Source organism: Impatiens glandulifera, chromosome 7 (assembly GCF_907164915.1).
Source record: "Impatiens glandulifera chromosome 7, dImpGla2.1, whole genome shotgun sequence".
Classification (NCBI taxonomy): Eukaryota; Viridiplantae; Streptophyta; class Magnoliopsida; order Ericales; family Balsaminaceae; genus Impatiens; species Impatiens glandulifera.
Genome location: NC_061868.1, coordinates 41,818,711 through 41,843,398, shown reverse-complemented (window position 1 = coordinate 41,843,398; position 24,688 = coordinate 41,818,711). Strand labels below are relative to the sequence as shown.

Genomic DNA, 24,688 nt, shown 5'->3' with positions numbered 1-24,688 from the left:
TAAAAATCAAACATCATTATATATATATATAGATTAGTTAATTAAAAAGTTGAACTTATATTAATATTAAATCGTCCCGCGTTTATCAAATTTGGTGTTGAATTTAAAATATAAAGTCTTTGTAGCTTAGTTGGTTAAAGAGTTGTACTTGTTTTTGTTCGGTTGCAAGTTCGAAACATACCTCTAGCATTTTTAATTTTATTTTTAACCGTTTTAAATTTAAAAACGGGTCAACCCACAATCCGACCCAAGTATCCAAATTAACCACAGCTCTCGACCCGGCAATCCGGACAATTTAAAAATTAAGCATCATTATATATATATATAAATTATATTTATGAGAGAGAAAATGAACATGAGAGAAGATGGTACATTCCATGAGAATGTGATTTATTTCTCCCAATTTAGAGAGGAATGTATGATTCCTTAATCAAATGTGGAATCATACTCATGAACCAAACACCTTAATTTGTTCTCTTTCTCATTCTTGAGTAAAAAAAAATACGTACAAGGAATTTCTTATTCCTGAATAAAAAAAACATTCATTTGGCTCCGACGCTAAATTTCTTGAATTACTTATATTAAATTTTCATATCATTTTTTTTTATGTAATATGAGCCTATCCTCTCTTTTCTAATCATATTCTAAAATAAAAATATGGTATAGGGAATGCCCTAAGTTTATCGTTAAATTAAAAAATAGTTAATTTAATAAATTTGTTAGAAAATTATTATAAAAAGTTAATTAGCCTCTTCTCATATAGAGTTTCGTTAGACTTTTCTCATGGAAAATTAGTTAGATTAATTAAAATTTTAAATTTTATTAGACATTATGGAGTTTTATGGGCCAAAATTCATCTAGAACAAGCCAAGATCCTTCAAGAATGTGAAAATTCATCAGGGATCCAAGAAGTGACTAAGAAGGCCAAGTTTAATCAAGGATAATGCCTAATTTCAAAATCATGAAGGTTCAAACACATGTCAAGGTGCAAGTCAAAGTTAAAACATGTAATCAACGATGACCCATGATCCGACCCAAGATTCAATCAAGAAGAAACAAGTATACTCTTGCTTGTGCCATTTTAGCTTTCATGACTTCGAGCTTGCTTGACTATGGTATATATGTTCCAATTTTGTTTTCATTCTTTTATTTAAAAATAAGTTGAATTATCATTTTCGATGAATAAAAAAGCAGATATTGAAGTGATGAGTAGAGTTGAGATAGCGGTCAAATATTCAGTTCTTATGGGTATATTCAACGTTTATTCCCTCGTCTGATCTGTTGTTGCAGCCAAAAGGACGTCGGATTGTTAATGGGTTCACTCCTAATTACGCTATTACGATGGTTGACCAATTCGTGGCCGTAGTTGGCGTTGGATACACTTTGGTGACTGCTTATGTCTATCCTAGAGTTAAATAATGAGTTGGTGAACCCGAACCAACACGATCCAACAAATATTAGTACGAAACAATACTATATTATTTTATTCAAATTGTGGGTTGAACACGATACAAGCACGAAATGACACAATAATGATACGATTAAGAATTGACACGATTATGGTACAATCACAAATCAACACGACACAAACAAAACACGATAATAGACACGACAAGTACAAGTATACACACTAATCGAAATTTTTATTTTGTTTTAGTTCTCTTTTTAATATAACCAATTAATTTATTACTTTAAAATATATATATATAACTCAAACATTTTTTTTTAAATGTTAGGTCTCGTTTCTCTTTCGGAGTGCGACTAATCTCTGACGGTTAAGTACATAACCCGTAAATTCACTCAACCAATTTAACCAGACGACCGCTCGTCTGACGACTTCGAATCTAGAACCTTAGAGAATGAGTATCTATTTGTTTTTTTGTCGCTGGACTAAAGAGAAGATAAAACTTATTTATTTATATAAAAAATTAAAAATATATATTCAATTTTAAGTAAAGAGAAATTTTAAGTAGGGAGAGTTTTTCCAACCAAAATGATAATGTCTATTTGTTATCCTATTTTGTAATTAAAATTATATTAAAAAAAACTTTAATAATGTATTTATATTTGATTTAAAATAATAATAATAATAATTAGGTTAATATGAATTATAATTAAAAAAACAATTTAAATAATAATTTTTATACTAAATAAAATAAAAATCACATTGTAAAGTATAATATATGTATATCAAGATCTAAAAATAATATTAAAATAAAGGAAAAATGTATTTTTAATCTTAACTTTTCACTATTTAAAATGAGATTATGGTGATAAATAAGTAGTTTCTAAGTTAAATTTTTGATAAACATATATACCATTTAACAATTCCTTAATAACCAGAAGCAAACAACTTTTTCCCCTTCGATTATTTTCGTCTCTCTCAAGTCCCCTGTGTATTTTTACTCGTATTCGTTTCGATCCGATCTGAGAGACGCAGCCGCAGAAACAAATGGCGATGGCGAGGGGAAGCTCTGGCCTCGCGTACCCTGACAGGTTCTACGCCGCTGCCACCTACTCCGGCTTCGATGGATCTCCGACCTCTTCTACCAAAGGCGTCAGCTCTAAGTTCGGCAGCGACGCCGCTTTGCTTCTCTACGGTCTCCACCAGCAGGTTTGTCATCGTTTTCGAGCTCAATTTGCTTACGGTGCATCGTCAGTGTTCAATAACATTTCTTTCTGATCCGATCTCCTGCATTGGAAACTGAATTCCAGTTTAATTGGCGCGCTTTCCTTGATCTGATTGAGGATTTCGGGGAATGTGAAATTAGCTCTTCCAGATCTGAGCTATAGGGATCTGAGTGAGAAAATGCGGATGATTTAATATCGTTTAGTTGTTGAATGTAATTGAAGAACAATTGGTCGTTATTGTCACTAGGAGGTTTTGAACTTAATTGATTACTATTGTAGAAAGTGGAGAAATTGTGGAAGCATATACATGTGATATTGCATTTCAAGGAGATCTTTTAATCTTTGGTAGATGGTGGACTATTTTGATTGCAGTTATAACAATTATTCTATAATGTATTTTTGCTTCTTGGTATCAAAATTCAACTATGGGCAGCTAAATGTATATATTTTTCTACTACTAACTTTTATCATTTGCAGGCTACTGTTGGACCCTGTAACATTCCAAAACCTCGAGGTTGGAGTCCTGTGGAGCAGGGAAAGTGGACAAGGTTCTTATGCTTACAATCCTTTTACACTGCTCCCGTCATCCCAATATATGAAGTACATTTTCCTTAGCTTTTTGTTCAAGAAATTCAAAATGTTCTGACTGATGTTGAACCAATTCTTTTTAATCTCCCTTCTCAGATTTTTCTGAGACTTTGCTAATTGCCAACACAATCTATTGTTTAATGTCTATATAAAACTGATTTATAGTCCACTAAGTATAAAGATATTTTCAGCAATTCAATAATGATACTAAAGAAGTAGGACTTTAATCACGGAAGTTCATCATTGTTTTTCTCATTAGTTTTTGCATAGGTTCCTTTTTAATTCATAACTTACTTGATGTAACACAATCCAATAATGTAGTAGACTTTGATCCTTTCTAATTCTTAACCTAATTCTGCTGTTCAATTGACTGTATTTTTTTTCCTGGTAACTGGAACTAACAACTTGAAAACATAGGTAATTAGACTGAATCAGGACTGTAAAAAGATAGATCACAAGTTAGTGCAGCTTTTATATACCCCAGCCAATTTATTATTATTTTTACTTTGTGTAATTCCTCCCAGCATTACCTTTGGCATGTATGCTTTGCATATTGCAAAATGTGGCCTTTAACAGGCAAATTGTATTGAAGTCCACCAGAGTGGCAGATTTTCAAATTCTTAACAACATGAGTGAAGGAAGAAATATAAAGCATAATAGTAGACTTCATCAGTTGTGGAACTTATCTAAATAAAAGGCAGGGATCGTGATACCTCTACATCATCAAAAGCTAGTAGTGTCACTCCAATTAGTAGGATGTGGGGAAAGAATAAGTAACGGGCAAAAAAGATAAAAGTTCGATAGGTAATAAGAACAAACATAATATCATAAATTGGAGCCTATCTAGAACACAAGATATATTGGAGAGGCAGATGACCAGATTTCCATTCAACTTTTGTTTTCCCTAAATTCATTTCTACTAGGCCAATATTGACACTAGATATATATGTACACGTTGACAAGTTGATTAGGGAATCAATTGAGATTAGGAAACTTGAATGAACTATATTGAGTAAAATTCTCTAACTATAGCATTTGCTGTACAACACAATCAATATGATATATGGTTTATTCTAGGATTATCAATTTGCCACATTTGATATGTGAAAAGTTTCTCACTCTGGCTATTTGATTGTATTTTATATTTACAATGATTATAATTTCTGCAGCTGGAATGGCCTTGGGAACATGTCTACAATGGAAGCGATGCGCCTTTTTGTTAAAATACTAGAGGTTTGGGGACACATTTTTCTGCTATTGTTAGATGCTTGTGGGACTCCAGATCATTTATTTGTTCCTATTTGTTTATTCTGCAAAGGAAGAAGATCCTGGATGGTATTCCAGAGTGTCCAACTTTATTGCAGACACTGTGGAAGATGTTGAAGTAAATGTAAGTTTATCAAAAACTTATTTTCTGCAGGTGGTCCTTTCCAGATCTTGATATGGCTGGTACACACAAATATTGAGCAATCAATTAGTTTTTGTCTTACCTTTTGGATCAACTTTTGATGTTGTCTTTATTTGAGACACATACTGCAAGATATTTTAAGAAATCTTGATAAAAACTCATTGCACATCATTAGTCAGGATTACATTGTTTTGACCTTAAATGAAAAAAAAGTCATTCCGAAGGTTTTTGTCTTTCCGCACTAGGTTATATATTGGTAGTTCATGTCCTTGTTCCTGTTAAGAGTCGATTTCTGCTTTCAGTAACACATGTTCAGCCAATGCAGTCCCATTTCCTTTCTGCAGTCATGTTACTTTAGCTGTAAATATGTTTTAGGTTAACATTCCCTACATCTTAACTGTATTTGCATGACAGAATATAACCAAGGCTGTAGAGGAACCTACTGGCAAACAATTAAATGAGATATGTCTTAATATTGCAGGCAGATGTCATATTGCGTTGTAGAGATTGCTATATAATATGTGGGAATTCCATCTTCTCTTTTCCTTTTTTCTTCTGAATGATGTGTTCTGTTTTCTGCTTTCTGTAGCAAACTAAGGTGGTTGAGCCAGTAACAGAAAATGGAAATGCTTTCCATGAGATAAAGAGCATTCCTTCTGAAAATGGGAGCATAGTAGAAACTCAGGATAAAGATGTGTTGTTGGAGGGTCTTGGTTTTGTTGGTGTTTATGATCAGTGGGTTACACCTGAAGTACTTGGTCAACGTCCTAAAGCCAGATACGAGGTACTTATTATTTCTTGTTGTGGGGAATTGGTAGAAACTTGCCTTCATGGCCTCTGCTGAATTTCCAAAATATGCAGCATGGTGCAGCTGTCGTTGATGATAAGATGTACATATTTGGTGGAAACCATAATGGTCGTTATTTGAGTGATCTCCAGGTATGAGAACTTCTGTAGGTGTATACATGTAATAAAATCTTAGTTACATTTTTTTAAATAGTTGTGAAGGCTCGAGAACCCACAACCTTGTGATCATTAGCCTTGCGCTCTACCACTAAGCTAAACGAACCTTCCTTTGGGTATTTATATTCTATCAAGTTTGATATATATTCATGAGATATTGCCAAATGGTTCTCATTTTTTTTGATGAAGTAGGACAAGTTTTGAGATTTCCTCAAATAGCTGATTTAGCCTTTAAAGACATGATGGTTGTTCCCTGTTTCAGTTCAATCTTTCTTCGTGTCTTGTTCTTATCATCTTTCTCGAACATCATATTTGTACACATAAACCATTTTTTGTATCACACTTTAATCCAGTTGCTTAAATTAGCATGGAATAGGGTTTTTCATCTTAGCTATGGTATATTGTTATTCATCTGAGGATGCTACAGGTTTGGGATTTGAGAACATGGAATTGGTCCAAGATTGAACTTAAAGCTGGTGACGAGTCTATGGAATCTTCATCTCCAGTATCAATGCCTCCATGTGCTGGTCATTCCTTGGTAAACATAGAAAAAATTATTTCTTCAATGCTGAATTTTACTTCAAGTAATATATCTCTTTGATTACCTCAGCTCTGTCATATCTTTACTGATAATTGGGTTGTAACTGTAGGTACCATGGGGTAAAACTAAACTTCTTGTTGTTGCAGGACACACTAAGGGTTCTTTTGAATCTATGCAAGGCACGGTTTTTCTTTTCTTGCATATGTACTTTTTGCCAAAAACTTCTATAATTTATGCCAATTGAAGCATTCATTTGAAGCAATTCTGTAAGATTTTCTAAAAATCAAAATTTTGTTCTGTTATGTTTTCAGACAATGATAAATGAAATTTCAAGCATAAAGACATCAGTTAGATTTTATGATACGTAAATGGGACTTAAAGAAGTTATTATATCCTCTAGTGCCTGGTTGTATGATTATAGAGAGCCAAGTAGTCAAGGTTTTGTTTCCTTGAGGTTCTTCATATCCATGTGGGAGGATAACTTCTTTGAGTCGGACATGTTGCTAGAAGCTTTACCTACACCAACTTTCTTATTACCGTTTCTTCTGATTCTGTACTGCCATCACTCATTTTTTTGATATTCTGTTTCATTTTCTTGTTGCAGTGAAGATCGTTGATTTGCAAACATGCACTTGGTCAGCTTTAAAGACATATGGGAAGCCGCCGGTACAATATATTTTTTTTATGAATATATGGTCCTTCCATTAATGATCTATTCATTTAACACTAATGCCTGGTGAATGTTTGATAGTAAATAAATAAATGTTCTCAAATATAACTATTTACTTGTTTGGCCAACAAAACCAAAAAATGTTCTTACTTTTTCACCTTTAGAGAAACTTTAACAAAAATTATTTAGGGGTCAAAAAGATCGTGATCTTAACCTTCCTTTTGTTAAGAGGATTAATGCTATTAAACCTGTATGTTGCTGAAGTTCAGAAGATTGATAAGTCAAAACTCAGATGTTTCTTTAGGAGACATCATTTTTTTATCACTTTTAATGCTTATGGAATATTTTCCTTAGCATTCAAACCAAATATGCTTATAATTGTTTCTTTACATGGTTCATAGGTCTCACGTGGAGGCCAATCAGTTACCCTTGTTGGAACAAGCTTAGTAATATTTGGTGGGCAAGATGCAAAGAGATCCCTTTTGAATGATTTGCATATTCTGGACTTAGAAACCATGACATGGGATGAAATGGATACCTTGTGAGATTCTCTTTCCAAGATTCCAAAACTAGTTCTTCTTTTGATGCACTTATTATATATAAAGTTACTGAGCGATGGACACAATCCTAATATTCCACTGGTGACTGGACTGATGATGAATTCCAAATTTGTTGTTTTCATTAGTGCATATTGAAGTGTCTCAATCATCTAAATGTACATTTTTGAATTGTTTGAGACTGACTTTCCTTCATGTTGCAGTAATGCATATCTAGACTCAGTAATGCATGTTATATATGTAGTTTTGCTTTGGATAAGTATCATTTGACATTACAATACAAAATATTGATTGCCAAGGAGTTATGATACTCCAGATTTAAACACATGATTATTTGTGTAGCATCCAACTTAGCAATCAGAACAGTAACATGCCAAAATTCTTGGATATCTTGAATCCACAAACTGTTTCAGGTTATATAATGTTTTCGCTTTTCTGTAGGGGTGGGCCACCTTCTCCAAGATCTGATCATACTGCCGCTGTACATGCTGAGCGATATCTTCTTATCTTTGGTGGGGGTTCACATGCCACTTGTTTCAATGATTTGCATGTCCTTGACTTGCAAACTGTAAGCTACATGTTTCTAGTATCTTTTTTTTTGGTAAGGTACAATGTACCTTGTTAATAAATAAATCGCCAAATGACACTTACAAGAAGCAAAGATGTTTCTAGTCTTATTGTTGTTCTCTTTATCTAGAGATTTTATTTGAGTAAAGTGCTTGATGATTACCACAGATGGAATGGTCAAGGCCTATTCAACAAGGTGAAATACCAAGTCCACGGGCTGGCCATGCTGGTGTAACAGTGGGAGAAAATTGGTTTATTGTTGGTGGTGGTGACAATAAGAGTGGTATGTGGCTCAAACTTTGGGATCTGTTTTACACATATCTTGGTCTATTGACTTGTACAATCAGGAAAACTTTCTTTACACTCTATTTTTTCTATTTCAAAAACGAAAAGATAAGATCTGAAAGAAATACTCATGAATTCTTCGCTTTGCATCGAATTAAACCACATGCTCCACTGCTTGTGCGGGCCCCGTCTTGTTCGGAAGAATCAAAACACATTGAAATGGTACCAGACATACTTAATAATAGAAAGATTGGACAGAAATATGTAAAATTGTCCCTCCTAATAAAACTATTCCAGAATAAATGGGCAATAGTTAGGAGAGGTGCGCTAGCGGCGAGCAGAAGCAAGGTTATTAGAAACCTCAGGAAATCCCGGCCAGAACCACACGTGCAAGTTTCCCTGCATGTGGCTCGTCCATGATAACTTCTGAGGATTTGCGTTAATGCTTAAGCACGTTAAGCCAAACCACTATTTTCTAGGCCAAAATAGTATCCATGAAGGTAGCCATAGCTCATAATCCCACCTTGTACTCTTCCATAATTTCTTTATCCTACACTGGTTTGGGAGCCACATCTTCCCACACTTGGTACCCTCTTATCTTTGTTCAGCCCACTATATTCCATAATTGACCACTCGTACAAGTTGTAATTGTGGAACCAGTAAGAGTATGTGTTATGTGCATCTTTAAGCTCGTCATAACCTAGACAAATAGAGTACATACAAAAGTAATCATAGTTCACAATCCCGTGCTTAAAAACCATTCCACAACTCCTCTCTCTCATTGATGTGAGCATCATGTTGGCAACTTGTATAATAGTGGTAGGAACCTATGGCATAAACGTCTCTTATAAACTGATGCAGTATATGAGGTGTTCTAATAATTTGCATGTGAACCCCCTTTAATTCCCCTTTGGTGTACTTTTTGAAATTTAAGCATAATGTTTTGTGTCTGTTTCTTCTACATTGTGTATGAAGTCAAGACACTTCTTATAATTTATCTTGATCGTTACGCGGAATAGACAATATGTTTGGTTGTATTTAATCTTTGGATTTTTTTGAGATTGAAATGTGTTATTAACCCTTGTTGATTCAAAGCAGGTGTCTCAGAAACTGTTGTCCTCAATATGTCTACACTAGTCTGGTCTGTTGTAACCAAAGTTCAAGGCCGTGTTCCTCTTGCTAGTGAGGTAACGAGATAGAAACTTGATGTTACGAACATACTTTACAGGGAATGAACCTCAATTTGGTTTATATTACATCTTGCCAGCAGTATTCAACATAATTCTAAACCTAATAAAATGTATCACTCACAACATCCCATTTATTTATAAAAAAATTATATGCTTTGCATGTTTATCTTTCCAATATAGTTTATTCATTAGCACCTAAGATATCACATTAGCAAGCCTATCCTTCGCTAAGAACTGAGCCCCCTTTTGTGGTTACCTTTACAATCTTCAAAGCATTCTGGATACATTATATTATTGTTCCCTAATTTCTCAAATTCCAACTTTCTCCTAGTAATTGAGATCTGTGACATTCATTGGTTTCTTATGTGTCTCCAAGTATAAGTTATTGGACTATATTTGCATCATCTTGATGCTTGATATTTCACTTTGCTTAAGTATAGGAGGGACACTCTTCTGTATGTTATTTGTAGCTGAATTTGCACTCTGTTACTGCAAAATGATTTCCTGAGTTCAAATCTTCCTTTCGTTGGTATTTTCATAACATTTAGTCTGCAGTATCAACCTAGTTTTTCAGTGTTATCACCCAACTAAAGCAGATGATATGCCTGCTTCACAATTTCAGGGATTGAGTTTGGTCCTGGGCTCCTATAATGGTATAGATATACTGATATCTTTTGGAGGGTATAATGGACGGTACAACAATGAGGTTACTACAGTTTTCAATAACTCCAATTTTCTTTTCTTTTTCCAATTATTTTGGTCTTTAATCTCATTCTTTGTTCCTGCTGGTTTTAAGGTTAATGTCCTCAAGCCAAGCCATAAGTCTTCTATACAAACAAAGATAGAGACTTCTGTGCCGGAAAGTGTTTCAGCTGTTCATAATGCTACAAATCCTACAAGAGACTTGGAGTCTGAACTTGAAATGCAAGAAGGAAAAGTTAGGGAAATCATCATGGACAACGTTGATTCAGAACCCAAGGTAGTAAACTGTGAAAACCAATAGAATAATAATTAAGGGTATCATCATTCTGGTTGAATTGCTGTATCTTGTTCTAGAGATTAGAAATGTGCCATTCAAGTCCTTGAATTTACTAAGCTACTATTGCAATAGATCACACACAAAAGGAACAGTTAGGGGTCTCCTTGGGCTTTGGAGAAAAATGATAGAAAATAAAATAAAGAGAAACATAGTGGTTTCTGAGTTTGGTTAGAGAGAAAATGAAAATTTTCCAAGACATAGATCTTTTGGTATCCATCTGATCAAATGCATGTATGAAAAATTGATTTTCTTTCACTTTCATGTTTCTATTCCATTAGGTTTCTTTTGTGTCCGATGATTTCTTTTAAACAAATGTATCCTTGGAATTTGTTTCATACGGAAAAATGAATTTTTGGATCCAAGAATTCTACAACACTTATCATATATGAAGTATAAAGATGGAAGTATTTGAAAAATATATTAAAAATTGTAGATTGGTTCCTAAGATCGAAGACTCATTTAGCTGAGTATGAGTTTGTTCTTGTTGAACTGGTGATGCAGAGAGCCATAAGGCAAGAGAATAGTGAAGATCTTATAGGTCTCCTGAAGTTAGAGAAAGAAGAACTTGAAGCATCCCTTAGTACAGAGAAGATGCAGTGCCTTCAACTAAAGCAAGAGTTAGCTGATGCTGAGACGAGGAATGCAGATCTGTACAAGGTAAGTAAATTCCATTAATAATAATAATAATACTATTATACATGTTTTGATGCAACAAAACTTGATATTGCAGGAGCTCCAATCTGTGCGTGGTCAACTGGCTTCTGAGCAATCAAGATGTTTTAAACTTGAGGTAACTTGATGCGTTAATTTTGGTAAATCAAAAAATTATGTTAAATTGCTAAAAGTGTTGAATGAATTGGCTAGGTTGATGTAGCCGAGTTACGACAGAAGGTGCAAAGCATGGATGCACTGCAGAAAGAGCTGGAGCTTCTGCAGAGACAAAAAGCGGCGGCTTCAGAACAAGCTGCCCTTAATGCAAAGAGGCAAAGCAACTCCGGTGGCGTTTGGGGCTGGCTTGCTGGAAGCCCTCCAGACCAAAGTGACATTGACAACTGAAAACACAAACCGAAGTGTTTTATAGTACCACCACCCTCTTCTTCTTCTTTATAAAATATTTTAATTTTATTGTTTTCTTCTACATCTTATGCACTTGTTTTCTGGAAAAGGTAAGATATGGGATTATTTTATAAGCCATACTAAAGTTTACTTGGGTGAGCTGAGCTGGAAGGAGATCATATTCATAGTTGGTGTAATATTGGCTTGTTAATTATTTATGAATTTACCTAAGTAACATAGTAAAAAAGAAGTATACACACTATTCCTTGGTAGTTATATTCTTCCCTTTTTTATTATTTATTTATTTTTGTTCTTGTATCAGATATTTTGGTTTTTCTCTATATAACATTTGAATAACAACCATTCTTATCAAGTTATATTTTATATGGTAACATGAGGAATTATACAGGGCAATAAATTAAACTGCTTGCGGCTCTTTGACTTCCCTTTCAAACCCTAACCTACCCTTTAAGACTCTCAGAATCGAGAGTTTACGTAGAATCGTTATTCAGTTGTAAACTCGTAAAATCTAGAGTTTATATAGAATCGTAAAAGTTTAATTTGAAAAAATAATAGTTATATATTATTATTATTTATATATAATTAAGGATTTTATACTTAACCAATTTAAAAAAATTATATATTTTAATATAAAATTAATTAATTAATAATAAGTAACAATATAAAAAATTATACTTACAAAATTAATTATATTAATTAATTTATTTAAATAAATAATAACTTTAATTTTTTTTAAAGCAAATCATATAAATCGTAAAATTGAAATTATTTATAAACTCGTAAAATTTAATTATCGCAAATTTTAAATCGTAAGAGTTTACATATTTAAGAGTTACTTAAAATCAGAATCGTTAGTCTAATTTGAAATCGTAAAATTTTAAGAGTCAACACGAGATTTTGAAAGTCTTGTACCCTTTCTCCATTACGCCCCTAGTAAAAAATAACATTTCCGTTCATCTTCCTTTCGCTTCAGGATTCATCTTCCTTCCGCTTCAGTCCAGCGATCAAACCCTAGCATTCTTCATCTTCAAACCATTCATCTTCCTTCTGTTTCAAACAGCCCTTGCTTTCATTGTTTGTCTTCCATTTGTTCTCATTTCTCTCCGTTCCACGCACTTCAAAATGGTAAACTTGCCAGGTTAATTTGATGTAGTCTAACATGCGACTTCTGTGATTTTAGAATTCAGATAAATAAATAATCATATATGATGCTAAGAAAACGAAGCTAATGCAAAAAAGAACGAATCAAAGAAGACATTGTTGCAAGTTTAAACGTAGCAGCCTTTGACTCTCTTAATGTTATGAATTTTTATTAAACTAAAATACTGGAATGTCATTATTTTGTATTAAACTAGAATATTGATTTTTTTTTGCAATGTTAAGTTATATAAGAGAAAAACAGTGAAGAGGTGAAGAGGAAGTCGGACAAGGTTAAAAGGTAACAAATAAGATACTGCGTTGTCATATTATTTCAAATGCGAAATTTTGCAAAATGTGATGATAACAACGCAATATCTCGTTTGTTAATTTTCAAGATTGACCGACTTTCTCTTCACTGTCTTCCTCTTATATACCTTTAAGACGTTAAAAAAAGATCGGTATTCCAATTTAATACAAAATCATAACATTAAAAGAAATCATAAATTGCTACTTTTCAACTTGCGACACTGTCTTCTTCGATTCGTTCTCTTTGCATTTACATTAACTTTGTTTTTCTTTGCAAATAGATGATCATTTGTTTATCCGAATCCTAAAATCACATAGTCGGAAATTAAACTACATCAAATTAACCTGACAAGTTAGACTCAATGTCGCACTAAAGTAAAAAAGGATGACTTTACCATTTTGAAGTGCGCGGAATGGAGAACAGAAATCGAACCGGGAGAAAGGAGAACATAAATCGAACGGAGAAAGGAGAACAAAAGGAAAACGGACAATGGATGAGCGGGCTGTTTGAAGCTGAAGGAAGTCGAACTATTTGAAGCTAAAGGCGGCTAGGGTTTGATTGTGCGAGCTGAAGCGAAAAGAAGAACTATTTATAGCTAAAGCTGCTAGGGTTTGATTGGGCGGGCTAAAACGAAATGAAGATGAATTACGCGGGCTAAAGTGAAAGGAGGATGAACGGAAAATGCTTTTCTTTGTTAGGGTTTGAAAGGGAGAAGTCGAAGAAAAGACGCGCAATTTAATTTATTTATTTATTCACGTTAACTCTCCACGTAGTCGCGATATATCATTTTTTATGGTAACATTATGATTGCCTTAAACTATATCTTAATATTTTATAATTATTTTAATTTTATACCATTTTATATTACATTTTTTATTTATTAAAATGGATAAAATTTTATTTAAAATTTATAGGCAAGGGAAATTTGAAGAAATGACCTCAAAGACTACGTTATTTGACCCGGTGGTAAATTATAAATTTAATTGCGTTCGTGGTCTTTTTATTTTTATTTTGACGAAATTACCCTTGTAGCGAAACGCTAAGGGACTTAGCGTTTCGCTAAGTGAATTAGGTTTAGTATAAATACTCTAATTTTTTCATTTTCTTTCTCTCTCTTCTTTTGTTCTCTCTTTCACGGCGGCGGCGATAGAGGCAGAGGCAGCGGGGCGGCGAGGCGGCGGTCTAACCTAAATCGATTTGCACGATCTTCATTTCTTTCAAACCCTAAACCTAAATCGATTTACACGATCTTCATTTCTTTCAAACCCTAACCCTAAACCTATTTTGCATGTAGGTCAGGTGAAGGATGATTCTAAGGTGTCGAAGAAGATGTTCATTTCAAACCTAATTCGATTTATGTTCATGTTTCCATGATATTCTCAAACCCTTCTGTTCTTATTTGGTTCATATTGTTTCATATTTGTTATTTGGTTCATTCATATCATATTGGTTCATATTTCTGGTTCATATTTATGTCGTTGATGATATTTGCAGATAATCTCGGTTCTGTTTCAGAGAAGTTTCGCTAAGTGCTTAGCGTTTCTCTAAGTGCTTAGCGTTTCGCTAAGTGCTTAGCATTTCGCTAAGTGCTTATTTATTTTGATTAATAAATAAGTAATGTAATGCTTATTTATTTTGATTAATAAATAAGTAATGTAATGCTTATTTATTTTGCTAATGATGTTTGAATGATGAATATAAGACTTTTGAAATATCTTATCTAGGAAAAACAACAATTATAAGACTTTTGAAATATAAAGCCCTCAAATGTTGACACAGAATAAGCAGCTCAAAAGGGTTCCCAATGACAGGCAAGTGTTATCTATTCAAACAATATGAAGAATCAATACATCAATTGACTATTTCCTTATTTCTGTTTCTTGATTATCTAAATACATAATGATCTCCAATACACACCATAAGAAAATATATTTATGTACTTTAAAAAGGCAGACTTTGTCCAAGATTATCTAATTGGTTGAAAATGTTTAACATATCCTTTGTATTCTGTATAATCTTCAAAAGAGATGGGAAAATCTCTAAATAGCTTAACAATGCATAATCATAATCATCATAATAATAAAAAATAGGGTTCAATATATTCATTGGGAACCCTTTTGAGTTGCTTATTCTGTGTCAACATTTGAGGGGCTTTATATTTCAAAAGTCTTATAATTGTTGTTTTTTCTGGATAGGATGTTGGGTTGTGGTTAGAAGAGATAAATCTGAGAAGTTATCGTTAAATATTCAAAGAAATTGGTGTAAATGGGGAATACTTAGAAAGCATGTCAATGTTCACGATAGAATAGATACTTAGGTTTATAAGACAATGTCACATGAAATGTGGTGACTTTATAACCCTTTGCAAGGAACTGAGGCGAATTAAAGGTTGGTCGATTTCTTGTTCTTCCTTTACTCTCTTCCAAAACTATAATCTTATTAGCTTTAGTTTGTTGATAATAAGAAAATGAACTTTTTTTCAGTGGTTTGTTTGAAAGGAGAACAAAGGGTACGAAGGCCATGGTGGGCACCTCCTTGTTTGGCGGTTGTTTTCGTCAAGTCTGCGAATAGTAATCGGCAAGCCAGAGTTGTGTCGCTGAAGCTTGAACCTTAATAGATTTTGATATTTTCTATGTATGTAATAATATGTATGTATGTGTGTAATTCTCACTTGTTTCATGGCTTTAATCATCTAAAATTCATCTTTTGGTTCTTCAATGGAGAACTTATGTGAATTTCTTTCCTATTTTTATTAGTTTTTTTGATTTTATGTTTAATTTTATCAGTGTTTTCCTGTTTTAAATGCATGTATACAACTTTGTAATGAAAAGAGTGCATTATGATCAGGATATATATGATATATCTAACCAATAATAGTCTACTTTCTTTATATGAATCTTTATTGGACTCTTTCTTATGGATTATTATTTTTCATCTTGATTACGATAAATGGGTAAATTTTTTTAAAAAATTATGTTTGTCAAAAATTAAAGTATAAATTAAATTACACTTTAAAGTAATTTTTGCACCAAATTATTTAAAATATATTTTAAATTAGCACAATAATCATCATTCAAACATCATTAGCAAAATAAATAAGCATTACATTACTTATTTATTAATCAAAATAAATAAGCACTTAGCGAAATGCACTTAGCGAAACGCTAAACACTTAGCGAAACTTCTCTGAAATAGAACCGAGATTATCTGCAAATATCATCAACGACATAAATATGAACCAGAAATATGAACCAATATTATTTGAACGAACCAAATAACAAATATGAAACAATATGAACCAAATAAGAACAGAAGGGTTTGAGAATATCATGGAAACATGAACATAAATCGAATTAGGTTTGAAATGAACATCTTCTTCGACACCTTAGAATCATCCTTCACCTGACCTACATGCAAAATAGGTTTAGGGTTAGAGTTTGAAAGAAATGAAGATCGTGTAAATCGATTTAGGTTTAGGGTTTGAAAGAAATGAAGATCGTGCAAATCGATTTATGTTAGACCGCCGCCTCGCCGCCCCACCGCCTTTGCCTCCGTCGCCGCCGCCGTGAAAGAGAGAACAAGAGAAGAGAGAGAAAGAAAATGAAATAAATGAAAAAATTAGAGTATTTATACTAAACCTAATTCACTTAGCGAAACGCTAAATCCCTTAGCATTTAGCTACAAGAGTAATTTCGTCAAAAAAAAATAAAAAGACCACGAACAAAATTAAATTTATAATTTACCACCAGGTCAAATAACCTAGTCTTTGACGTCATTTCCTCAAATTTCCTATAGGCAAAGCATTAATTACAGTTAAAATGTTAAAAAAGAAAAACAAAAAAATCATACAATTTATTCTAACGAATATGAGAAATAACTAAAAATAAAAAATAAAAAAAACCCTTGTCGGCGTATGGAGGGAGGGTTTTCGCAGAGGTTTTTGTAAGTTGTAACTCTTAAAAGCACGGCGATGGCGATTGCGATTGCGACGGCGATGGCGTGGGTAGTCTCTGTTGACTCTTTGTCCGTTCCCTCCTCCGTTTCTTATTATACAAAGCGAGACAAGGTATTCTCTTCTGTCGCGATTGAATATCTTGTTTCAGTTCAATTTGGGGTTTTCAAGGGTGGTTATCTCTGTAAAATTAAACATCAGAATCCCATTCTCTTTAGTGACAAGAGGAGGATTACGGTGTTTGTTTTTATTATGTTGAAATTCTTTGTTTCCAAGTTCAATTGATGATGATGATGGTTAGAACTTTAGATTGAATGCTTAGTACTTCTTTCCTGGTCATTTTTTTTTTCTGTTTTCTTAAGGAATTATGCATAAGGAGATGGGCAAACAGAGGACATTCTTCTTCTTCTTCAGAAAAGAACACAGCAGCAGGTGTTTCTTCTTCTTCTTCTTCTTTTTTTTGTTGGGTCACTTGCAGTTTGTTTGTTTGTTTGTTTGATTGAGGGTTACATGACAATTAGAATCAAATTTGCAGGAAAGAAGCTTCTTATCCATTCACATTACAAGAACCAAAGAGCAAATTCAAACCTGCAACTACTACTACTACCCATTTCAGAACTGCATTATGAAGAATTAAGCTTTAGTAGTAATAGTACTAGTAGTATCATATTGGGTTTCTGGGTTGGACCTGATATTGATGATGATGGTTGGGGTTTCATAGATGCCATTGTAGACCGAATATCTTGAGTTCAAAAACCACTTTCATTTTTCTTCCAATGAATGAATGAATGAATGTGTTTCTTATCAAGTTCATTGGTCAATTTGTTCAAATGTAAGACTTCAAGAGCTAATTTCAATTTCTTGACGCTGTGAAAATAATTTGAACTTTTTTTTACATGCCCCGTGAGTTCCTGATGACTAGGATTGATTATTTACAATAAACCCCCCAAAAAATCCATTAAAAGTTAGGTTTTGAAGGGTATTTTAGTCCAAACACATTTGTTTCCCCAAGACCTGATAAATCTGATGATGCCACTGCTATGTTAGGGCTTGTTTGGTTTTTTCTCTTCTCATTTGTCCCATTTTATTCATATTGAAAGTTTGGCAAAAACCCCTCAAAAAATTTGACCAGATCAAACATAAATGTGTACGTTTTATTTGTATTTATCAATATTATAACATAAAATCAAACGGGCCCCTAAATAATCTGAAAAATTCGACCGTTTTTGTAAAAAGTCATAACAAAACTCCTCTGTTCATAAGTTGTCTTTTTCTTTCTCTCTCCTCTTCTTGACTGTCTATCTGTAAAGTGCATTCTTTTCCCTTTCTCTCTCCCACTAATGCTGGTTCCTTTCCTTCCCATGGCTACTTCGAAACAGTGGTAGATTAACAAACAAAACCCACTCTCTTTCCTTTTCCCGAAGCCATTCATTCAAAAAACAAAAACAAAAAAATAGGTAGAAGAAAACAGAGAAAGATCTTACCTTTTTCTGAAGAAGAAGAAGAACCCTCCATTTTCACTCTTTCTCTCCAAATGAAGACGAATCAATCTCTTATTTCAATCAGCTTCATTTTCTTCACACTCCTCATATCTAATCTCGTTATTGTCACCTCAAAATCGACGATCGAGCCCTGTTCAAACTCCGACACATGTAACGCTCTCGCCGGTTACACTCTCTACACAGACCTCAAAGTCTCCGAAGTCGCCGCTTTGTTCCAAATCGACCCGATTGCACTTCTAACAGCCAACTCCATAGACATTTCATACCCAGATGTCGAAAACCACATTCTTCCATCTCAACTCTTCCTTAAAGTCCCCATTCAGTGTTCATGTGTAGATGGAATCCGTAAATCTGTCACTACCCGTTATAAAACTCGACCATCTGACACCTTAGCCATCATCGCAGACTCTATCTACGGTGGACTCGTGTCGGCCGACCAGCTGAAGGAAGCCAACACGATTTCGGACCCTTCTATTCTTGATGTCGGCCAGACACTTACAGTTCCTTTACCCTGTACTTGCTTTAACGGAACAGACAATTTCTTGCCGGCGATTTACATGTCTTATGTTGTCATTCCGATGGATACTTTGGCCGGAATAGCTGCTAGGTATTCTACTACTATTACTGATCTTATGACTGTTAATGCTTTGGGAGGAACTTCTATTGATGATGGAGACATACTTTCCATACCATTATCTGGTAATGAACTGAAACCCTACATTTTGCTTTCTATCTGTGTTTCCTATTACATGATGAACTGCTTCTTTTTCTGTTTAATTGATGTAATGAAAGATAGAACATTCTAGAAGCTGACAATGGTAATAGGTTTTAGAAGGGAAGATGGATTCACTTTATTCCAATGTCTCTAAATACAAGTGGTGGTTGTCTTTCATTTGTTTGTTTAAGAATGTAACTCTAATTTCATTTTTCCTTTAGCAGATGTGTTCTTTGAAATGATTTTGCTTTGATTTTCTGTTTATGGGAAAGATGTTGATATGGGTTTTTTTTTCTGTTTCTGGCTTGTATGTATGTAATGAATGATATTAGCTTGCGCGTCTAGTTTTCCAAGATATGCTTCGGATTTCGGTCTTATGGTTCCAAATGGAAGCTACGCGATCATTGCAAGCCATTGCGTACAATGCAGCTGTGCACTGGGCAGTCGCAAGTAAAATTATCTATACCATATCTGATTCTGTCTTTTGTTTTTTTGGAAATACCATATCTGATTGTTTGTTTTCGTGTGATGATGATGGTTACTCAGCTTGTACTGTATGCCGTCTACGTTAGCAGTTTCGTGTTCGAGTATGCAATGTAGAAACAGCAATCTCATGCTCGGAAATGTGACATGGCAGCAGAGTGCTGCCGGTTGTAATGTCACTTCTTGCAGCTATAGTGGTTATGTCAATGGATCCATTGCCACTACGTAAGTTTCTTATGTCGGTGTAGGGTTTTTCTAGAAGTTCGTTATGATAGCATTTTTTTTTTGGCAGGTTGTCGACGTCTTTGCAGCCACGATGCCCTGGTAACACAGACTAACATTGGAATCTGATTTTGATTGATTCATTGAACAATATTGTTAATTGACTGACTGAATGTGGTTTTGGTTTTGGCAGGTCCACAGCAATTTCCTGCGCTTATTGCACCACCTTCGACGATTGAACACCAGTTTCCTCCAGCAGAAGCCCCTTCTCCAACCGGGGGAGCTGGATTAGTCCCGAATTCACCTTCCACTGTGCCCTCATCGGGGTTCTTACCGGGTCTTTCTCCCATGAACTCACCTAATGGAGGACAAGCTGGTGCAGGATCTAAGAACAAGCCCCTACTGGCTGGTTTCTTCCCAGTTGCCATTGCTTTTGCAATCTTGGTTTGGTCTTCAATTTAGTACTGTTTTGCTGTGTTTCTTCCACTTTATTAGTATTCATGGATGTCCTAGAATAGCAGCTTTCTTCTTCCTCTTCTTTTCGTTTTTGATTGGTTGTCTATTCTTCTTCTTATTATTATTACCATTTTACCTCTTGAGGAGATTGAGGAATCAAGGCTAGAGTACTTACTATGATAACTTTACGTTTTAAGTTAAAATGGTATGATTTTGTGGGCAATAGATGGATTTTTTACATTATCCTTGTGACCCGAAAGGGCGGAAACTGTCCTTACATTAGAAATGCATAAAGTCATGGACATTGAGAACAGGTAGCTAGCTTATTGTCATCCATGGTAGTCGTTGGAAGTTCTTGGAGATTATTAGTGTTCTTCGGAAGCTCGTCTTTTGCTTTCCCCCATACGACTGCGTATAGACCCGTAGCTATGATCACAGCTCCAATTATACTGAATTGAGTCACCAAACAAAAATCAGATTATAAATGCTTAAATGTGAAGTATTTAGTAGTAATTGATTGTTACTATGATTACCTTCCCAGATGAAGTTTCTCGGCTAATATGAGAGAACCCAAAGCAGCAACAATGATCATGCAAAGAGGATTGAAGGCTGTGACGAAAACCGGGCCTCTGGTCTTCATCACCAGCCCTTGCACGTAATAAGTGATCCCCGAGCTAATTACACCCTACCAACCAATCCACCATCCAAAGTGTCAATATTAATTCAAATTCTCGTGATTTTAATTAGAACTGACCGTGTAAATGGGAGCTAGGAGCCTTGAGTTGAAACCAATGGACCAAACCGAAGAATTGCGTTCAGCCACAAGGGTCATAGCCGCACTTAAGATGGCTCCCATGAAGCATATGGAGAAGGCAAGAGAAAGCTCTGCTGGGTACCTCTTTATGGTTATGGACTTTAAAATGTAAAGAACTTATTTAGTGACCAAATCCTTAAAAAAATATAAAATAAATATAAAAATTTGAAGAAGCACCTGCAAGATGAAGAAGCAAGACCAAGCGATGCAGCCTATGAGGAGGCAGATGGTGCCGGCGAGCCAATGTTTGGTTGTGGGTTCGACGGCTTGGATGAAATGGCTTGATTTTGGAGACCAAAAGAGGCTGATAATTGGACCTTTGTACATGGTCATAACCATGGCTCCACCAAATGTCACTAATGTTCCTATCACTTTGGCCTGGCTTCTCCTTTCCTTTACTTTTACTTTCTCTATTCTGTTCATCATAATTATTATTATTAATTGCATAATATCAGATTATAAATCTTTTCATTTTATATCATTCAGAGCCCATATCTTGTGTCTATTGGTTCTCAATTATTGGATCCCTTGTTTGTTTATGGGTTATTTGAAGTTATTCTCAAATAATTTTGATAGTTTAAGGGTATGAAAAATAAATTATTTGAATAGAGGGTATAAATGTATAATTTAATTTTTAAAGAAATCATGGATTTAAGGTATATTTATCCCTTAAGACAAAAAAAAATTATAAACCAAACTAGTGAAAGCTACACACTTTTTAAAAGAAAAAAATTAGGTTACTAATATTCTTACCAAACTACTATAAATATTTCATTTTTCAGGAAAGAACTCATAATCAAACAATACCTAAATTTAATCAGACATAGTCTCATACCTATGGATGAACCTAGTTTATAGATAAAACGAGTAAATAAATCGTATATTTTGTTTTTTTAATTTAGAGAAGAAAATAGTGAATTAAATTAAAAAATTAAAATTTATATCACCTTTTATCATTTTTGTTTCCAAGTGGGTTAAGCTCATAATCATAGATTATTCCCTGATTATCAATAAATATATTTTATATACTGGTTATCAAAATAACTTTATTTTAAAATGTACGAGCATCAACTAGGGTCGTACTTCAAACTTAAGGCGCTTTACGTGGATGTCTTAGTCACCACTTTTAACTTTTGAGTTTCTTATTAGGTTCTAAAAAACACCATTTTTAATAAACTATATTATAAAAATTCAAATAACCCTATATCAAACACTTATTAGTATATATATATACATACAAATCCAGATTACCTCAAAATAACAGCTATGGTGAAGGTGACGGCGGGTACGGCGTTCATTATGGCCGAAGTGAACGATGCCGACGTCAGATTCAGGCCAAGGTAGGCTAAGTTTTGATCAAGAATTGGCCTGCATGCATAATATTAATATGCATGCAATAATATTAGTACAATATAATTATCTAATTAAACTCATAATACTTTTAATAATAGAAAAATTGAAATAATTAATTACTCTAGAATGGCCAGCAATGTTATCTGAAAGAAGACCGGAAGTGTCATCTTTGGTCTAATTTTCCTTTCAAGAAAAAAAGCGAAAGGAGCAAGAACGATGGCGGCTATCGCGTTTCTATACACAATCAGAACGTAACGGCTCATTCCTTGCTTCAATGTGACATCACTTATGATATACATTCCCGCCGCTCCACACTGCAATCCCACCATAAGCAAGTATGGGAACGATTTCTTCATCATCGCCATCTTCGAACTTGGTTCGCGTTTAAGATCATTGTTATCCTCCATTTTTTGTTTTTCGTCACCATTCGAGCTCTGCAAATATTCGTTATTCATAGCTAGTGAAGTGTGATCGATATATAATTTAGGTTTAGGTTCTTCCCTTTTTATATAGGAAGAGAAGAGAATAGAATTTCACAGAGTTTGTTTGATACAACAAGTCATCATGTGTTATGGTGCACTAAAATATTCTAAGGCATTAATTAATTAGTGCTTTCTTTGCTGGACATTATTGGATTATTCAAATTGTTCTATTGCATTTTATCCTTCAAATAATATATTGATGTGACACCACTACTAAAATGAATCAAAAATGTATCTTCCATAAATAGAGTATTAAATGATCTAGATGTTTAATTCGATTACACAACACAATTTATTTTGCATATGTTTTTGTTGATATATATCTATGTTTTATTAATTGTATTTTGTTTTGATTATTTATGATATAATCATTTAAAAATTCTTTTGAATAACTTATAATCAATTGTAACTTTGCAATCATATATAACAAAATCATACTTCTTTTCATTTTTTTTTTAATTTACTTCATTCATAAGAAAATTATAGCTTATATTTGTGAAGAAACGCCAAAGCTCAACCCAATAGTATATATGAATAGCATCAAATCTGGACCTTACTCTAAATCTTCCGTCCAAATAACTTTTTTTCGGACATTCCAACGCCCAAAAAACTAGGCTAAATGACATTGCACTGAGGGAGCAAAGTTGATTGATTCCTTACTATATGTTATCAAGGAAGTAGAGAAATGTGTTTGCCTACAGATTTCCAGATTTGAAGAAATGCCTAAATGTGCAATATTTCCGAAAAATCTGAAGAAGACTTACAAGAAAATTGTCATGAAGAATCATTTGGAGTAGCTTCATTGAAAATGCGACAAGATTCGTCGAGACGAAAAAGAATGATAAATTGGTTTCTTTGAAAAAATGTTTGTGGATGCGAGGACGTCTTTGTCGATAAAAAAAAAAAAACATTTTGAAAGTTCTTCAAACCGTGGGGAAAGATTTTTTCCTTGTAATAAAAAAAGGCTTGCTGAATTACTTGCTCAACTGTCTATGATGGGTAGCTGAAAAAAATAGAGTTTGCTGAATTGGGCTTGCTCGACTGTCTATGTTAAGTAGCTAAAACAAATAAAATTTACTGAATTAGGCTTGCTGAAAACAATGGTTGCATAATCTAACTTGATGTTTCATTGACTTATTTTGTCAAGGTGAAACTTTGTTTTTATTACGTTTTTTTTAAAAGGGAAGATATAAAAATAATAATATTAATTAGTTAGTAACTAAATTACTAATTAGTTGTAATAATTATTAGTTAATTTTATTAATTATAGTTAATAATGAAACTCCTATATAAGAAAAATATGTAATTATTTAAAATATCAATTTGAATAATAAATTTCCAGTTTACATCATCTTCTTCAAGAATTTAACAATATGGTTAATATATATATTTAGTACTCGGTTTCTAATTAATAACTTTTGTTATAAATTAGTTAAAATTTCTGACTAAATTATTTTATCTTTGTGCCAATATTAAAAATCTCACATAACCCACTATTATAATTCAAAACACATAGATATTTCCCAGCTTCCTTAGGGTTCTGGGTTCGAGTCCATGAGACGGCAAGTTCTATGTCTGTTTAAATGGTTAAGTGTGTTTACGAACTATTTGTTTAACCCTCTTATTGCCACATTTTTGCGGACTACATACTTAATCTGTTATCTTATTTTTATTCCCTCTTCTAGCCTAGCAAGAACAAGATGTGGATATTCTCACACTAAGATTCTGGATTCAATTTTCTTTAAA

The 24,688-nt window shown here is 33.6% G+C and overlaps 4 protein-coding genes across 4 annotated transcripts; 3 read left to right on the top strand and 1 right to left on the bottom strand.

Annotated features, from left to right (window-relative positions):
* Nucleotides 1–2,350: 2,350 nt before the first annotated feature.
* On the top strand, nt 2,351–11,813 carry LOC124944785 (acyl-CoA-binding domain-containing protein 4-like). The gene is made up of 18 exons (XM_047485128.1): nt 2,351–2,614; nt 3,109–3,179; nt 4,389–4,452; nt 4,538–4,609; nt 5,217–5,411; nt 5,489–5,566; nt 6,018–6,128; nt 6,241–6,310; nt 6,736–6,797; nt 7,203–7,342; nt 7,800–7,926; nt 8,094–8,208; nt 9,309–9,397; nt 10,023–10,106; nt 10,197–10,379; nt 10,941–11,096; nt 11,170–11,229; nt 11,304–11,813. Exons 1-18 carry the CDS (start codon nt 2,453–2,455, stop codon nt 11,493–11,495), a joined length of 2,031 nt encoding a protein of 676 aa, XP_047341084.1. The 5' UTR covers nt 2,351–2,452; the 3' UTR covers nt 11,496–11,813.
* Nucleotides 11,814–16,862: 5,049 nt separating this feature from the next.
* Nucleotides 16,863–17,809, top strand: LOC124944406. Its single transcript, XM_047484654.1, has 3 exons — nt 16,863–17,029; nt 17,278–17,347; nt 17,451–17,809. Exons 1-3 carry the CDS (start codon nt 16,934–16,936, stop codon nt 17,660–17,662), a joined length of 378 nt encoding a protein of 125 aa, XP_047340610.1. The 5' UTR covers nt 16,863–16,933; the 3' UTR covers nt 17,663–17,809.
* Nucleotides 17,810–18,212: 403 nt separating this feature from the next.
* Nucleotides 18,213–20,516, top strand: LOC124945668 (lysM domain-containing GPI-anchored protein 1-like). The gene is made up of 5 exons (XM_047486138.1): nt 18,213–19,116; nt 19,465–19,582; nt 19,679–19,840; nt 19,908–19,939; nt 20,031–20,516. The coding sequence occupies exons 1-5, from the start codon at nt 18,450–18,452 to the stop codon at nt 20,297–20,299; spliced, it is 1,248 nt and encodes a 415-aa protein (XP_047342094.1). The 5' UTR covers nt 18,213–18,449; the 3' UTR covers nt 20,300–20,516.
* A 57-nt stretch (nt 20,517–20,573) lies between these two features.
* LOC124945670 (WAT1-related protein At4g08290-like) lies at nt 20,574–22,825 on the bottom strand. The gene is made up of 6 exons (XM_047486139.1): nt 22,581–22,825; nt 22,359–22,475; nt 21,285–21,522; nt 21,048–21,206; nt 20,827–20,978; nt 20,574–20,742 (listed from the first exon to the last, which is right to left on the bottom strand). Exons 1-6 carry the CDS (start codon nt 22,823–22,825, stop codon nt 20,589–20,591), a joined length of 1,065 nt encoding a protein of 354 aa, XP_047342095.1. The 3' UTR covers nt 20,574–20,588.
* Between the last annotated feature and the right edge of the window lie 1,863 nt (nt 22,826–24,688).

What these genes read in the sequence shown, in the direction of transcription:
- LOC124945670 (XM_047486139.1), bottom strand. Translation starts at nt 22,825, where the DNA reads ATGGCGATGATGAAGAAATCGTTCCCATACTTGCTTATGGTGGGATTG. An exon ending in ACCATAGCTGTTATTTTGAG is followed by an intron (nt 21,523 to 22,358) that starts GTAATCTGGATT and finishes TATGATGAACAG; the next exon opens with AATAGAGAAAGTAAAAGTAA. An exon ending in TCCTAGCTCCCATTTACACG is followed by an intron (nt 20,979 to 21,047) that starts GTCAGTTCTAAT and finishes ATTGGTTGGTAG; the next exon opens with GGTGTAATTAGCTCGGGGAT.
- LOC124944406 (XM_047484654.1), top strand. Translation starts at nt 16,934, where the DNA reads ATGGCGATTGCGATTGCGACGGCGATGGCGTGGGTAGTCTCTGTTGAC. An exon ending in ATTATACAAAGCGAGACAAG is followed by an intron (nt 17,030 to 17,277) that starts GTATTCTCTTCT and finishes TGTTTTCTTAAG; the next exon opens with GAATTATGCATAAGGAGATG. An exon ending in AGAAAAGAACACAGCAGCAG is followed by an intron (nt 17,348 to 17,450) that starts GTGTTTCTTCTT and finishes TCAAATTTGCAG; the next exon opens with GAAAGAAGCTTCTTATCCAT.
- LOC124944785 (XM_047485128.1), top strand. Translation starts at nt 2,453, where the DNA reads ATGGCGATGGCGAGGGGAAGCTCTGGCCTCGCGTACCCTGACAGGTTC. An exon ending in ACGTTGATTCAGAACCCAAG is followed by an intron (nt 10,380 to 10,940) that starts GTAGTAAACTGT and finishes CTGGTGATGCAG; the next exon opens with AGAGCCATAAGGCAAGAGAA. An exon ending in CAAGATGTTTTAAACTTGAG is followed by an intron (nt 11,230 to 11,303) that starts GTAACTTGATGC and finishes TGAATTGGCTAG; the next exon opens with GTTGATGTAGCCGAGTTACG.
- LOC124945668 (XM_047486138.1), top strand. Translation starts at nt 18,450, where the DNA reads ATGAAGACGAATCAATCTCTTATTTCAATCAGCTTCATTTTCTTCACA. An exon ending in AATGGATCCATTGCCACTAC is followed by an intron (nt 19,841 to 19,907) that starts GTAAGTTTCTTA and finishes TTTTTTTGGCAG; the next exon opens with GTTGTCGACGTCTTTGCAGC. An exon ending in TTTGCAGCCACGATGCCCTG is followed by an intron (nt 19,940 to 20,030) that starts GTAACACAGACT and finishes TGGTTTTGGCAG; the next exon opens with GTCCACAGCAATTTCCTGCG.